Genomic DNA, 15,975 nt, shown 5'->3' on the forward strand with positions numbered 1-15,975 from the left:
ACCTACTGTGTGCCAGGTCGTTCTGGGCACTCAGGAGGGAGCAAGCACAAGCCAGGCATCGCCTGCTGTTGTGAGCTGAGGTTCTGGAAGGTAGGCGGGCTTCTCTCTCCCCGGCTGGGGGAGTCAGTTCTGATTTACTTCCGGAAGCTGCCCAGCCTCTGCGGAGCCTGGTGCCCTGTGAGTGGCTGCCCACCTTTTTTAAATGAGCCGTGAAGAACCAGCACCTGGAGAGAAGGGCCAGAGACAGCGTGTGAAGGGGAGGTGGCGGGCTCTGGGTGGCAGAGGTGGCCTCCTAGCTCTGGGCACCGCGCTGACAGGCCCCAGGAGGCCCCGGGTCCCCGAGCCCTGCTGGCGGCCTGAGAACGGCGAGCAGGTGGCCAGACCTACAGGTGCAGCCTGACCCACAGCCACAGAGACACTGGCATGTGAAAGTCAAGGGCATGGCCTGGCCGCGGCGGCAGGTTGACGCCAGCAGGCGGGTCTGCGGACGCTGGCGCACGGGCCCCGCGGAGGCCGGCCTTCCTCGCGCCTTGCCTGGCTTCTCTGGAGACCCCGCTGTCCACCAGGACCGGCCTCTCTTCTCCCTCGGCTCTGCCCTCGGCCAGGTGCCGCGGGGCCCCTGCTGGGATTGGTGCCCGTCCCTGGTCAAGTGGAGCAGGCCAGGCTCTCCGGAGGACTTGGTGGACAGAACGTGAAGGGACAGGAAGTGCCGACCCCCTGGGCAGGTGTGGGGCCAGGGAGGCGGCCCAGGCGTGGGAGCCCCAGGCCGAGGCTGCAGGCCGGGCCCTGCCAGGGGCCCAGCGACGGGAGGGTGCTCGGCTCCTCCAGCCTCAGTTCCTGGGTCTGGAAAGTGGGGGCGTCGTCTGGCCCTGGTGAGGAAGCGCTCGGGTGAGGCCGGGGCCACAGAGACACCCGAGGGCCCCACACACCTGACCAGGGACAGGCAGGGCGAGTGGACCAGGCCACAGAGACACCCGAGGGCCCCACACACCTGACCAGGGACAGGCAGGGCGAGTGGACCAGGCCACAGAGACACCCGAGGGCCCCACACACCTGACCAGGGACAGGCGGGGGGGGGGGACCAGGCCACAGAGACACCCGAGGGCCCCACACACCTGACCAGGGACAGGCAGGGCGAGTGGACCAGGCCACAGAGACACCCGAGGGCCCCACACACCTGACCAGGGACAGGCAGGGCGAGTGGACCAGGCCACAGAGACACCCGAGGGCATCACACACCTGACCAGGGACAGGCGGGGGGGGGGACCAGGCCACAGAGACACCCGAGGGCATCACACACCTGACCAGGGACAGGCAGGGCAGGGGGGCGATGGCATGCCCCCCACCCGGAGCCCAGGTCCGTCCAGCTGGTGCCATCACGTTAGACAGAGGGTCAGGGCACCAGGGCCGGTCGGTCACCCAAAGCCAGAGCCTTCCGGGTGCCATCTCCTGACCTTTAGATGACGCCAGTCAGTTTTCAAGAACAGCAAAACCCAACTGGGACAACCGAACGCTCTGCGGGCCACCCGTGGGCCACCTCCAGGCTGGACAGGTGTCTGCGGTCCTCCATCGTGTGGCCTGGGGCAGCAGGACCTGCGGAGGGTCATCGCACGCCTGGTTCCATGGTGAGGTGGATCCGAGAGGGGAGGGACAGAGCTGGGCCTGGCAGGGCCTGGCGGTGGGCGCTGGGCGGGGAGGGTGCCGTCCTCCACGGGTCTGAAGGGCGTCCGGCGGGGCACAGACCCTGCCAAGCAAGGGCAGCGGCTCCAGCACTCATTCGGGTAGAAGCTGGGGCCGTGCCCAGCTCGGGGGTCACCAACCAACAGGCCAGGAGCAGAGGGCGCCTCCGGCCACAGAGACCCTGGGCCCCCTGGACTGACTGGTGTGTGGCTGGGACCTACTGTGGGGAGCCGCCCGGGCCGCCCGCCTGCCCAGCCCACTCGTCCCTGCAGGAGGCCGGGGCATTCCTGTGACCCAGCCGCCTGGGCGGGCCTGGCACGTTCCCGAGCAAGAGGAGTTCGCTGGGGGGCGGCAGGGGAGGGCGCGAGAGGTGGGGCCCCGAGACCCCGCCTGCTCCAGCCTCCCGCGGGCAGGTCGGGACCCTCCTGCCCCGTCACCGCAACCTGCCCCAGCCGGGGAGTCTGAGGGCCAGGGTCCCGAGCAGGCGCTCTGCACAGACACGCTCCAGTCCACCCTGGCTGCCTGTGGGCACTGTCTGATGCCTGGCCCGGTGCCCTGGGGCTCAGAGGGGGGCCTTCGGGAGGGACGTGACCCCCCCTGCAGCAGCTGTCACAGGGAACCCGGAACCTCTTCTCCTCTGTTCTCCACTGAGCGTGATCACATCTGGGTGGTGCATACAGTCAGTGCTCGATAAATGCACACCCTGGAAAGGGCGTCTCTAAAGAGGGACAGGGTGATCCTGGGCTCCAGGACGGCACTCGGGTCCTCCCTGCATGCCAGACGGTGGGCCCTCAGCCAGAGGCCACCCCACAAGACATCGGGAAAGACAATATTAATGGGTTCAAGCCTAATCAAATCTGGATAATTTCACTAGAAACCTTTCCATAATTTCATCAGCGTTCAAGGATTACAATAGCAACAAATTAAACCAACAGGCATGAATTTAGTTGCTCAAGAGGAAAATGTAGCCTGATTTAGAAACGGATGTTACAGTTTATTAACCAATCTAAATTAATTTGATTTTGAACCGCTGTTAAATATACATTAGGATGTATCGCCCGAGCGCGTGGGGGAGGGGGCGGGGGAGGGCCGGCCGACCGCCTCTGCGCCTGCCCACGCGTTAACCCTGGGGTTCTGGGCAGCGCTCACAGCCGGACGGGGAGGACCAGAGAAAGCCAGGGATCCCAGCTGCGCCCCAGGGTGGAGCCAAATCTCAGTCTGAAAATCCCAGGGTGTTTCTGGCTTCCTGTGCAGCTGGCCCGGGGCTCAAGGTCAGTAGGAGTCGGCCTTTCCCTGTTTCCTGTTCACACTCTTCCACGTGGGCTTGACTCTCAAGCAGGTCTTGCCACCGGCCGCTGCAGGGGTCCCTCTGCCCGCTCAGCCCCTCCCAGAGAGCTCCTCTGTGTCCAGGTCCTGCCCAGTCCCTGCTGAATGTCCCTGGGCTGGCTAGGCGCCCACGCTGCTCTGGTGGGCCAGGCATGGCTCCCACTGGCCTGAGCTGGAGGGGCAGGTGGGCGTCCTGGAGGGTCCCCAACCCAGAACCGCTTCTGCAGGGAGCAGCGTGGACCCTGAGCTCAGAGGCAGGAGCCGCCGGCCACCAAAGGCCGGGCTGGTGCCCAGCAGGCCCAGGAGGGAGGGTGGCCGGCCATACAGCAGCTGGGGTGCCCGGCTCCTCACTTGCAGGTCACAGCCTCGTCCCTGCCAGCTGGGGACCTGTAGCTCACGTGGCGATCCGTCTTCCCATCTCCTCCGCCTCTTAGCGGTCACCTCCTGACCCAGTGACCACGAAACCCCGCCACCTGCAGGCCACGCCCGGCGCGAGTGGCTGCCTGGAGGCCCGGCTCCTCTCCCGGCCCTTGGTGCAGTGCCCGACCCTAACGCCCTCCAGGGACAGCTCTACCCAGCGCCAGGCCTGGGGCCCAGGCAACACGGCCCTCCTGCGCAGATGGCCAGGTCAGAAGGCTCTGGAAACCTCTGCTCTACCCGGACACAGGGCGGGGGCCCCGAGGCCAGGCTGAGATCAGCTCGGGGAGTCCGTGCCTGCGCTGTGCACCGTCTTCCTCCCGCAGGGAGCTCGCGGCCAGAACCCGCACCATCTGCCTGCTCTCTGCAGGGGCTCCTCGGCCACTCACCCTGTCACCAGGGTCACACCCTCGTCCTGAGGCCTCTGGCCCAGCACACGCGGCCCGGACAGAGTTCACCGCTTCCACCCAGGGGCTCGAGAAAGGAAAATAAACAGCAAGCACTTACTGTTTGCCGGGGGCCTCTCGGCAGCCCGGCACTGGCCTGGCAGTGACCCCCGCCCTTCCACCAGCCTGCAAACAGCACGGGTGGGCCGAACAGTGCCCGGGGGCCACGCGGCCTCTGTGGGTCCCACTGGACGGCAAGGCCAGAGGCGGAGGCCCGAGGTCAAGGCAGCAGAGTCCACGCCTGCTGAGGGCTGCTGCTGGCTCGGGGGCTGCTTCCGGGTGTCCTCGCCTGGGGGAAACGGCCGGGAGCTCTCTGGGGTCCCTTCTAGAACTTACCAACCCCTCGTGCGGGCTCCTCCCTCAGGACCTTGTGGCCTCCCACAGACTTTGCCGGTCAGGACCCACGTCACATGCCGGTCAGGACCTCAGCCCGAGACTGCCGGGAGACACAAGCGTCTCCTCTGTGACACACGCATCGAAAGCGCAGCCGCGGTCGGGGGTGCCAGCCTCCTGGGCCTCCACAGCAGGCCTCCCCGTCTGGGGCCTTTGCACCTGCTGAGCTGGCGGCCTGGAAAGCTCTGCTTCCCTCTCCACCACAGCATCCCAGGGACCTGGAACTTCAGCCCACCAGCCCCGCTGCCTCGGGGACCCCATTCACACTACGAGAGGGCAGGGGTCCTGGCACGGGAGCCCGGAGGGTGCCACCAGGGCTGCTCGTGGGGAGGCCCAGCTTAGAGGACAGGAGGGTGAGGGCGCCACGGCTGGGCCAGGGGAGCCACAGTCACCACTCCATGGGGACAGGGCCAGGGCCACTGTTCAGGGGCCAGGAACCTCTGGGAACCGGCTGGAGAGGGTCCCGCGGCACCGCTAGTGTCACTGATCCGGGACTGCGGACCTCGGGGTGGCTCCCGGGGTGGCTCTCGGGGTGGCTCTCGGGGTGGCTCTCAGGGTGGCTCTCGGGGTGGCTCCCGGGGTGGCTCTTGGGGTGGCTCTCGGGGTGGCTCTCAGAGCGACTCGCACGGTGGCTCTCGGGTGGCTCTCGGGGTGGCTCCCGGGGTGGCTCTCAGGGTGGCTCTCGGGGTGGCTCCCGGGGTGGCTCTTGGGGTGGCTCTCGGGGCGACTCGCGCGGTGGCTCTTGGGTGGCTCTCGGGGTGGCTCCCGGGGTGGCTCTCAGGGTGGCTCTCGGGGTGGCTCCCGGGGTGGCTCTTGGGGTGGCTCTCGGGGCGACTCGCGCGGTGGTTTTTATGCGACAGATGTTTCGCCACAGTGAAAAATCAAGAGGCTCGAGGAGGTAGAACAGCCCAGCCGCCTGGCTTCATGAAAACGAGGCAGAGGGGAAAAGAAAGGAAGGCGGGAAGGACAGAGGCTCTGGACCTAAAGCCCGGATCCCAGCGGCCCCGCCTGGCCCCCAGGCCCGCCCTCCTGGCCGGTCACTCCCGAATTCCTGAGAAACCTAGGAATCTTGGCGTCACGTCAGCTTGCTGGTCTAGGAGAATCGCCTCGTTCAGCCGCTCACGGGAGCCCTTCGGCTCAGAGAGGTATTTTTAGATCAGATAACACACAGGGCGACGTATTTTAGGAAACCCACAATCCGGGCGCATACCTATTAATCAGATCAAGGAGGACAACCAGCGACAGCCGAGGACCCCAGGGACCAGCCCTCCCAGGCCGAGATCGCCGGCTGGTGCCGCTCCCACATCCTCCTGTGACGCCCTGAGCCAGGTTCCCTCCAGGACAGCAGGTGGGCGGCCCTGCGAGGACGCGGCCTCCACCTTCCGCTCTCTAACAGGCGCCTCCTCTGCGGAGCCCTGATCCTGTAGGGGCCTCCTTAGACGCTTTGCAGGGACAGGACCCTCCAGGACGGCTCGGTCCCCTGCCCCGCAGCCAGCCTCTGCCGTGAGACCTGCCGTCCTGGCCTCCGCTCCAGGGACTCTGCTGGGAGGTGGGTCACCAGGCCCGTGGTGGGCAGCCTGCTGAGGGGTGGGCCCGAGCAGGGACCCTGCAGGATCACCTGGCCAGGGGCCCAGGGCCTGTGGGACGGACTGACACGCAGGTCTGTCCTGCCAGGGTCCTTCAGCAGCCGTGGACCTTCTGGCTAGGGAGGCAGCGGCCAGGGGCCTCGGCCCAGGACGGCCCCCCGGGATCTGCCCTGCGGCCGGCTCAGCCCCGGGAACCAGGTGCGCTGCCCACTCACGGGGCACAGTGTCCGCCTCACAGGCGCCTGCCCGAAGCTGGCTGGCCCCACCCGGGCACCAGGTGCCAGCCGGGCACACAGCCCAGCCGGGAGCTCACGTGGTGGGCAGCCTGTGCCTGGCGGCTGGAGAGCGGGGTGTCTGCAGCACCGGCCTCCGGGGTCACCTCCGCCCGTCTGTGGAAGGACCCCGGTGCCCACGTGAAGGTGGGGTCCCTGGGCAGTGCAGGGTCCAGGCTGGCGTCCCCGCAGACGGAACGGGACTGCCAGGGACTGAGGGCAGCTGTGGTTTGGGGCCCGTCCTACAGGGCCTGGGCCCTCAAGGCTGCCAGGACCGAACTGGCACCTATGCTCAGAGAGGTCAGGCGACAGCCCAGCATCACACAGCATCTGCCCCCGGCTGTGGAGCAGGGCTGGGGCCCAGGTCCATCTGCCCAGAGCCCATGTCTGTGCCTCTGCAGTCCCAGTCCTGGTCGCTGGGACAGGGACGCGGCTCCACGATGGCCTTGACGTCCCGCCTGCTCCCGGGTTGGCAGATGGTAGGTGCTCACTCGTGTTTGGGCGCATGTTTGGGCTCTTCCCAGCCCTGGCGTCGGGTGGCAGGGGCAGGTTCACGGGAAACAGACGTGAGGCTCTGGACGTGGGCAGGCACAGCAGAGGGGCCCGAGAAGGGAGCCGCCCCCTCCCAGGGAGGGGACCACAGTGCAAAGGTCAGGGGCCAACTGAGCCTGGCAACCCTGAGGAGCCGCGAAGAGGCCTGGGCGGCTGACGCTGAAGGGGTGGGACCGAGGATGAGGGGAGGGGACGGCTGAGGGGCTGGTCACGGGACAACACTGGCTTTTACCAAGGGAGGTGGGAGCCACGGGAGGCTCTTGAGCAGAGGAGCAGCCTGCTGGACGGGATTGGAGTTTAACAGGCTCCCTCGGGCGGCCGCGTGAGGAGGGGACTCTGGCCCTCGGAACTCAGTGGGCCCTGGCAACTGGACCGCCGCCCCTGTCCAGGTGAGCCACATGCCCAGAGTCCGGTGAGGCAGCGGGCAGGAGCTGGGGGCCTGTTGGGAAGGCGAGGGCAGCAGGCCAGCCAGTGAGCTGGACGGACGCAGGACAAAGAGCAGCCAGGGACACCGGGGAAGGTCGAGTCCTGCTCAAGAGGGTCAGAGGAGCAGCCTCAGGTCCACCGACTACCCGGGCCAGGGCCGGGCCTGAGCCATCTGTCCCCAGCTGGCTCCCTCCCCCAGGGCTTAGCAGCAGAAAGTGGAGCGCCGCGTCCCGTCCTCGGGGACAGAGCCAGCCAGCCCTCCCCTGCGCGTCCCCCCGCGCGGGAGCCTCCAACTGGGTCGGCCTCAATCTGCCAGGAGGCCGGTGCCATAAATCACAGGGGCCATGCGGAGCCTCGGAGATCGCCTCCTGCAGCGAGGCCCGCACGGCGGGGACGGGGGTGCGCCCGGCAGCGGCAGCCGGACTCGTCACGCACCCATGACGAGGTGACCGGAGCTCGGGGTCCCAGCTGAGCGAGGAGGGAACGGGGGGCCCAGCCCCGCGCCCCCAGCCGCCCCTCCCTGCAGGGCGGTGCCGTCAGGGAGGCCCGGCCAGGAGGGACGCCAGGGGCTCTGGAGCACCTCGGAAGACATCTTGGCTGAGCTGCTGAAAGCTGTGGGTCCTCGAGCAAGACGCCTAACCTCTCTGGGCCTTGTTTCTCCTCCGAAAACGCAGGAGGTCACTGTGCCACTTGCCTCGCAGCTGGCGAGGGTGGTGACGCGGTTCTCTAGGCAACGACGCGTCAACACGAGTCATATGTATCTTCTTCTTCTTTCTTTTCTTTTTTCTGTTTTTGGTACTGGGGTTTGAACCCAGGAACACTAACATCCCCAGCCCTTAAAAAATTTTTTTTAAGATATTGAGACAGGGTCTCCCTAAATCTTTTGGAGCCTCGCTGAGTTGCTGAGGCTGGCTTAGGACCTGTGATCCTCCTGCCTCAGCCTCCGGAGTCGCTGGGATCGCAGGCGTGGCCGCCTCTTGGGCCGATGCACCATGTCCAGAGCCCGTGTGTGACTCAGCACAGATCAGTCCACCTGCCCCCCGTGGCGACCGATGCGTCCACCAAGAGCGCAGCGATCTGCGTGTCCCCTGCTGGAGGAGAAATAAGCACTGGGGGGTGTCCAGCGGGGATCTGGGGGTCACTGGTTACAGCGGCAAAACCCGACCCCTCCTGACAGGCGCAGGGTCAGCGAGAGGACACGCGAGGTCCAGGCACGGCGTGGGCGCCCAGGGTCAGCTTCTCTTCTCACTGGAACAACCTCCAGGAGCAAACGAGCAGGTCTGGGCCCTGAGCGGGGTGGACGGGCTCCACGGAGGTCCGAGGCCCCCTCCCGGGTCTTCCTCGAGAGCCGCGAGGTCATGTCTCAGGGCCCTGCCGGTCACCAGTGCCTCCGATGTGCCCGTGCGCTCTGGAAAGCTGGGACAGGCAGCCTTCCGGCACCGTCCTCGGGCCTCTTCGGGCTCAGTCGCCCCTCGGAGCCCCTGCTTCCCAACCGTCGCGTTCGAGGTCGGTGTGACTCCAGCCCGGGTCCTGGAGGAGGTGCCAGGAGCCCAGGCCCCAACCCCCCAGAGCGGGTGCTGGGAAGCAGAGCGCCCAGCCGGCCAGAGGCGCCCGGCCGGCAGCCAGCACTGTGGTGCCCGGTTGGCGGCATGTTCTGGAAGGGTTTCCAAGGTCCGCGCTGCTCCCGGGTTCCTGGGCTGCTCCACCCGCAGCTCCTCCTCCTGGGATCCTGGTGCCCTCGGGTGCTGGGCCTCGGTCCCCAGGCTGTTCCACACGCTGCCCCTGAGCCCGTCTGTCCGCCCTTGGGCTCTGCTTTCCAGCCACGCCAGGTCGCGGCTCCTGTCCAGCCGCAGCTGGGAGGGGGAGGGCCGAGGGCCGATGGAACCATGACCCTGGGCTCCGACCACCTCCACGGTCTCGTCACTGACCCGGGGCCCTGAGGCGGAGTCATCGAAGCTGGAAGGTGGACAGAGTCCCGGAAAGCGGCCTGTCCCAGCTCTCAGAGCGCACGGCACATCGGAGGCACTGGTGACCGGCAGGGCCCTGAGCCACGACCTCGAGGCCTAGACGGACGCTCTGGCCACTCGGGGACCTGGGGAGGGGCCACTGAGGATCCACGTTCCGGGCTTTCCCAAGATGCCCCTGCCGGCTTGGCCAGCCCGGGCTCGGGCAGGCTGGGCGTCCACACGCCGGCCCCAGCAAGGCCAGGGGGCTCCTTCAGCGGGCGAGTCCCTGTGGGGCTCCAGGGACTGGTCAGGTCCAGAGGCTTCAAGGGCCAGGCAGGGACCGCCGGGGCTGAGGGGGCTGCTCTGCTGAGACTGTCCCCTGGGTGACATTCCGAGTGGCCGATGCCCAGGCCTGGGTCTCCTGAGACTCCAGCACAGGTCAGGGCCTGGCCTGCTCCCCGACCCCTCCCGGGGGCAGGGACTGCCTCAAGGGCAGCTCGTCTTCACTGGCCGCGCGCTGGACCACACGCACACCCCGCCAAGCCAGGCCAGTGGCTCTCCCGGGACCCTGGTGGCCAGGCGGGGAAGGGCCGCCAGAGCCCCACTCTGCAGACACTGAACCGGGCCTGTCGGCTCAGGTGGCCTGGTTGGTGCTGGGCAAGAAGAAGGGGCCCCCGAAGGCCGGGCCACCGCAGCCAGCCCGGAACACGCCCCCAGGCCGCCTCTCCTTTCCCGCCTGGGGCGCGACGCAGGTGCAGAGAAAATGCCGGGCGGGAGGCGGGAGGCGGGAGGCGGGAGGCAGCCCGTTCCCGCAGCTGCCGCTTGCTCAGCATTCTCGCTGAACTTTCAAAACCCCCGAGAACAACACAGCCAGGGCTGCAGCTCCCCACAGTGAGCGAGGAGAATGCGGAGGCGTGAGGAAGCTCTCTAGCCGCCCGCGAAGTCCAGCCTGCGTGAGCGAAAAGGGACACGTACTGGCTCAAGGAACCAGAGTTCCAGGAATAGAGTCAGCTTCAGGCCCAGCTGGATCCAGGGACTTGAGCAATGTCATCGGCCTTGGTCACACTCCCTCCTTGGCCCGTCCTCCTCCATTCACGGACTCCCTGTGCTGGCATGTTGTGGCTGCCGGGAGTCTTACAATCGTCCCTCAGATCTGAGACAGCAGGAGCGCGCTGCCCCTCCCAGGTCCCGGCCAGCGGCTCCAGCCTCAGGCTTGATGGGTCATCCCAGGCCAGTAACAGCAGCCGGGACAGCAGGAAGCCAGCGGCTCCGGGCTCCTCGCTGCCCTGGTTGGAGGCACTGTCTCGGGGTGAGAGTGGAGGACCAGATCCCCAGCGGAGATCAAGGCTGCCCCCCGGAAGGGGCCACCAGCTCTGCCGGGTGGAGTGCGTCCTTTGGCCCTCGGGTCCCTTCCCCCTCCTCCACCGCCCTCTGTCCCCCAGGCTGGCCCCTGAGCGGCCAGCTGCCCTGCCTTCTGGCTGGACTTGGCAGCGGGCCCCGGGCAGACGTGGGCGGGAGGCTTGGCGCTGCCGCAGGCCCCGGAGCGGCGCCCTCTCCCCAGGACCCCGCCGCCCTCCGCCGCCCTCTCCCCTGCAGCGCCGTGAGGGTCTCGGGCCCTCCAGCCTGGGTGCCTGCTGCTCCTGGGTCACTGGGGCAGCCACCCTGCCGCCGCCGCCCCACGCCCACCTCGGGTCACGCTGGGAACGCGCAGGTGTCCCTCGGCCACAGCGTTTTGCGTTTGAAGAAACGTGAAAGCCCAGCGCTCGCCGCTCCGCCCCAAGGGGACGGGGTTTGGGACTCGCGCGGGGACCGCTGGGCTCTCTAGCGCCTCGGAACCTCGGCCCCGGGCACCCAATGACGCGTGCGGTGCCAGCAGGGCCGGGCGGCGACCCCGGCTGGGCAGACGCCCACTCCTCCTCCCAGCTCGGAGCTGAGCCACCCTGCAGCTGCCCGGTGCCCGGCGAGGCCCAGGCCAAGCTCAGCGCGAGAAGGCGGGCGCTGCGGGGAGACGGGGACCCCGGCTGGGGACGCGCGGGAGGCGCCTGGCGGACGCCCCGGGGCTGGGCCTCTGTCCCCAGGAGCTGGGCCCGGTCGCCTCATGCAGAATTTAGCAGCCACATTAAAAAACAGAAAAAGAGAAAACAGATAAAGCTCATCTTCAGGTTTTATTTGCCCTAATGGATCCAAAATGTCATCACTTTAAATCCACATTAAAAAATGGTCACTGAGATATTTACGTCTTTTCCTCTTTAGGTTTTTGGGATCCACTTACAGCCTCTCCGGGGACACGCCCTCTGCAGAGCACCTCCGCTGTCCCTGGTGGCCCGGGAGGGGTTCCAGGCCCCCACCACCCACGAAGGGACGCTCCGCCCCGGGAAAGCCGTGGGCACAGCCCACCCTCCGGGCAGGAACCGAGCCCCGGGGCGCTGGGCAGCTTCCTGTGTCACGGGCCAGTGAGAGGGAAGTCTCAGCGCGCAGAGGGGACCAGGCTCCTACCTGGGAGCTGCAGGGAGCCAGGCCCACCGCTGCCCCTGGCCGGCAGGGAGGAGGGGTCCCCGGCCCCACTGCAGCCCCCCAGGAGCTGAGCCCGCAAAGACCCCTCTCCTCTGACACGTGACCGCTGGCAGAGCCCCGGGGCCGCGGGCGGGGTTTAAACGAACTACGATCAGGTCAGTTTTAAATCCAGCTCCCCAGCCTCCCGGCCACGGTTCCAGGGCCCGGGCACGAGCCGCTCTGGCTCAGATCCTGGTCGGCGCAGGTCAAGACGGAGAGACCGGGAGGAGGGACAGGAACGGAGTCCTTTCAAGGAACAGGACTGGCAGAGGACGTCTGCCGGCTCCCTTCACTGACTCCTGTGTCCTTCAGGGCTGGGGCTGGACCCTGGGCCTGTGCCCGGCCAAGTGCTCCACACTGAGCCACAGCCAGAGGGGCCAGCCGGGCAGAGAGGGCAGCAGAGGCCTCCGGGCGACGTGGAGACGCTGAGGACCAGGCCCCACCGCAGTTCGCCCTTGGTCCAGCCTGTCCCCCGAGAGCGTGGGGCTCCCTTCGTCCAGCGTGAAGACTGGGGTGTCCTTGTGTCCCTCCTCCCTGCCGCCGGGTGGCACCCATGTGGGGCCACACTGCCACCAAGGTCCATTCCCCTGTGCGCCTGGGTCACCTCCAGGGCGGGGCTGTGACAGAGGGACTGGCCAGGAGTGTCCGTGGACAAGCCTGTGTGTGCCGGGGGCTGGACCTGGAGCCCCCCCCAGAGCTGCACCCTCCTGGTCCTGCTCAGTGGCCTCGGCCGGCCTCCAGCTTGCGCCCTCCCTGCCTCGGCCTCTGGAGTTGCTGGGCCCACAGGCCTGGGCCTCTGCCCAGCCGGACACACGCCTTCCAGTCTCCTGGGTCAGTGCGCTGGCCTGGGCCGTGGCGCCAGCCTCTGGTGACCCTGAGAGACCCCAGCAGGACGCGGCCACTCTCTGCTGTGGTCACTCTGGCGGTGCAGTGGGCCCCACACCGGGGCTGGACTCTGAGGCCTTTCGGATCCGTAATGTTCATCCGGGCATCTGGGACCCTGGCCCAGTGGCCGCCCGCTGGAACACTCCGCCCAGTCGGAGGCCCACGCCCTCCAGCTGCTGAGTCAGTGGCTCCCCAGCGCCAAGGCCGAGGCAGGAGCGGGACGTGGGCTGCCGTCTGGGCGGACTCCTCCTCCTCCGAGGCCTCTGTGCTGAGCTCTGCCGTCCGAGGGACGAGGTGGGGGGTGCAGGGGTCACGGCAGGCCTGGGGGTGCAGGGGTCACGGCAGGCCTGGGGGTGCAGGGGTCACGGCAGGCCTGGGGCAGCCAGGCGCTGGCATTAGCAACAGCGAGGACGACCAGTTTGCTCACTGCTGAAATCCCAACTGCAGAGGCTGCAGGTGGGGAGGCGGGGCCTCGGGAGGCCAAGAGGTCCCGGGGTGGGGCCCCATGAAGGTGGCCGTTCCCTTAGGAAGAGGCCTGAGAGCAGCTCTGCCCCTTCCCCATGTGAGGACAGACGACGCCATCTGCGAGCCAGCAAGAGGCCTCACTCGATCTGCCCAGGCCTTGTTCTTAGCCTTCCTGCCTCCGGAGCTGCGAGGCCTGGATTCCGGCTGTGTAGAAGCCCTGCCCCCAGCCTGTTCCCTTGCCAGAAAGAGCTGGATGCCCACATAATGGGAAGCCCCAGGGGGCAATTTCAGGGTGACTTTGGCGCCACTATCTTGTCAGAACCCTGGAGTCTCGGCCTTCCGCTTCACCATCCATAGGGGTAAGCCATGTTTGCCTCACAGGCATCAAGTGGCTGCTGCGGTTCCAGGAAACACACCTGCATGCAACTCGGAACTACACAGGTAGGAAGGGCGAGGCAGCAAGAGGAGACTTCGCCTCATCTCCTTCTCTCTGATGGGTGGAAATCGGCCCCCATGGGAGTTCCCGTAACGGTTCGTTGGCTGGAACAGGATCTGTGTCCACCACAGACCAGGGAGAAGTAGGATTCCCTTGGTAACCCCCACCCCAGGTAAAATCTCAACTCTTCCAAGGAGGGAAGGACTGGCCACTGGCCAGGGGACACCAGGGCCTGCCTGGCTCGCAGGTCACCGTTTGGGTTGGGCCACCTCAGGACTGTCCAGGCGGCTGGGCTGAGAATCCGCCCCAGGCCGCACAGCAGAGGCTGAGGGACAGGCCCCAGCCGTCCCGGACACCAGGACTGGGTTCTCCAAGGCCCGACTGGACCCCAGAGGGGCATCGGTGGCAGCTGCGAGGTCTGAGGGCCACCGTGAGAGCCGGCCCAGCCCACCCGCTGAGGCAGGGCCATGAGGGCAGCTGCCACCCTGCCCGGCACTGGCCACCACACCCCGGACTCTGGCAGGACTCCTCCACCCCGCGACCCGGCATGTCGCTGGGAGACAGAGGTCGGCTCGCAGGGGATGAATGAGGGCCGTTCTGCCCAGCAGGCCTGGAACCAGCGTGAGCCCCTCTGACGCATGGCGGCCTCCGCCAGAAGCGGGTGGGTGCAGCCTCCGCAGGCTCCCAGGACAGGCGTGGGAGCGGGTCGCTGCCGCCACCACCCACCAGAGCCAGACCCGGAATCCTCGTGCCGCGGGGCCACTGGTTGAGGCGCGGAGCTTCAGGCCTGAAGGAGCCCGGTGCGCGGAGGCCAGTGGGCGGAGGCCCGTGCGCGCTTCGGACGATGCGCCAACCGGAGCTCCTCTGGGCTCCCGCCTGGGAAGCAGCGCCAGGGTCCAGACCCACTCTCCGAATTCCCCACGTCCCCTAGTGGTGGCCACTCACCACTGGCCTGTGGCCTGCGGCTCTGCCTCCGCCCACTTCTCCAGCCTGCACAGCCGCCTGAGGTCTGCCCGCCGCTGCCCACCCGGACTCGTGCTGTTGACCGCTGACTGTTCCACGCAGAGATGGATGGCCGGCGGCTTATCCGCTCACCGGCTGAAACCGTGCGCGTTATCGTCCCCTGGAAGACTTTCAAAGCCGCCCTCTGCCTTGCCCTTTCCCTCCTCCCTGCCTACGTGTCGCACCGTGACTGGCGCTACAGCAGCCGCGTTGTAACCATGAGACACACTGTGACCCGAACAAGTACACTGGACACAGGGACCGGCGGCTGAGTCCCCCAGACAGACGCGCTGGCTGCCAGCCCGCCTCCAGGCTCGTACAGGAAGAGAAAAGCAGCGGCTTTTTCTCTTTTTTTGTTGTTTTGATTTAATCTAATCAGCTCTCAGATGAGATTCTCCTCCAGCCAAATCTAATCCTAAGGGACACACTGGACAGTCTGCCCTCCTCTCCTCTCCTGCTGTGGCCTTCTCCACAGGAGGGTGTGCTGGAGGGACAGCACTTTAGACAGGAGACCAGGCCACCATGTGGACAGACCGTGGTCAGCACGAAGCTCCCAGCCAGGGGGACCCCTGGCCCGTTCTGTGCCGGGTCAGCCCAGAGGCTGAAGCGAAACGGGATTCGAACGTGGGTCCTCTGCTGGGTCCCAGCAGGCGGCTCTTCTCGCACCTGGCGCAGCAGCTGGTGGCTCGGGCTCTGCACCTTCACCTGGACACTGTCCCGGCCTCCCAGGTGGCCTGTCCCTTCTGCTGGGTGCTCAGAGCCTCCACAGGAGGCCCGGCTGCTTTTCACCCCACGTGACGGCCGCATCCACAGGGCCGGGCTGGGTGCGTCCAGAGGTGCAGGTCCACCTACTGTCCACCCTGACTGAGGGGACCGAGGCAGGCTGACCAGGGGCAGACCAGGGCCGGGGCCAGGCCTGTGCCGCCCACAGAATGACTCCTGCCGCAGACGGGCAGGGCACTGGGGCGGGACAGCGGGGACCTGGACCCCGAGCAGGAGGGCCAGGCAGTGAGCCGAGGGAGGGGCAGGCTCCAGGAGGCGGCCACGCCTGCAGACGGAGCCCGCGCCCCCGAGGGGAGCCGTGGACGGGAACAGCAAGCGGCCACCCCCAGCCCGGGCCAGCTGCCAGCAGAGGGCGGCCCGGCCAGACACCAGATGCCCGTCTGCGCCCGGCCGCCCAGCGCCGGCCCTCGGAAGCCCTGAGGGGCAGGGCTGGCAGTTAAGAGGCTCCTGCTGCAGCTCAGGAGGCGAGGTCAGCCAGCAGGGCCACCGTCCTCACAGAAAGGGATGGGGCACCGGACCCGCCTGTTTCCACCCCACAGCAGGGAAATTGATTTTGCTGGTTCCATGCCTGTGGTAGTGGGGTTTCTGTTTCATAAGATGAAGGGAGAGGAAAGGTCTACTTATCAGTCAGAGCCCTTGGTGCTGATAAAAATCCCAATTCAAAGTGGCCGAGGCAACAAAAAGTCTTTATTGGCTCATGTCACTGAAAAGCCCAGGAGCTGGATGAGCTTCAGGCATAGCTGGATCCAGGGGCTCATTCTTTCCATTTCTTCTGTGTTGGTTTTACTCGCAGGAAACCCAGGCACG

General features: G+C 67.1%; 1 protein-coding gene across 1 annotated transcript; it reads left to right on the forward strand.

Moving 5' to 3' along the window:
• Nucleotides 1–440: 440 nt before the first annotated feature.
• On the forward strand, nt 441–6,570 carry LOC124991531 (uncharacterized). Its single transcript, XM_047562197.1, has 3 exons — nt 441–605; nt 5,702–5,811; nt 5,937–6,570. Exons 1-3 carry the CDS (start codon nt 441–443, stop codon nt 6,568–6,570), a joined length of 909 nt encoding a protein of 302 aa, XP_047418153.1.
• The last annotated feature ends 9,405 nt before the right edge of the window (nt 6,571–15,975 follow it).

This window comes from Sciurus carolinensis, chromosome 8 (genome assembly GCF_902686445.1).
Source record: "Sciurus carolinensis chromosome 8, mSciCar1.2, whole genome shotgun sequence".
In the NCBI taxonomy this organism is placed as follows: domain Eukaryota; kingdom Metazoa; phylum Chordata; class Mammalia; order Rodentia; family Sciuridae; genus Sciurus; species Sciurus carolinensis.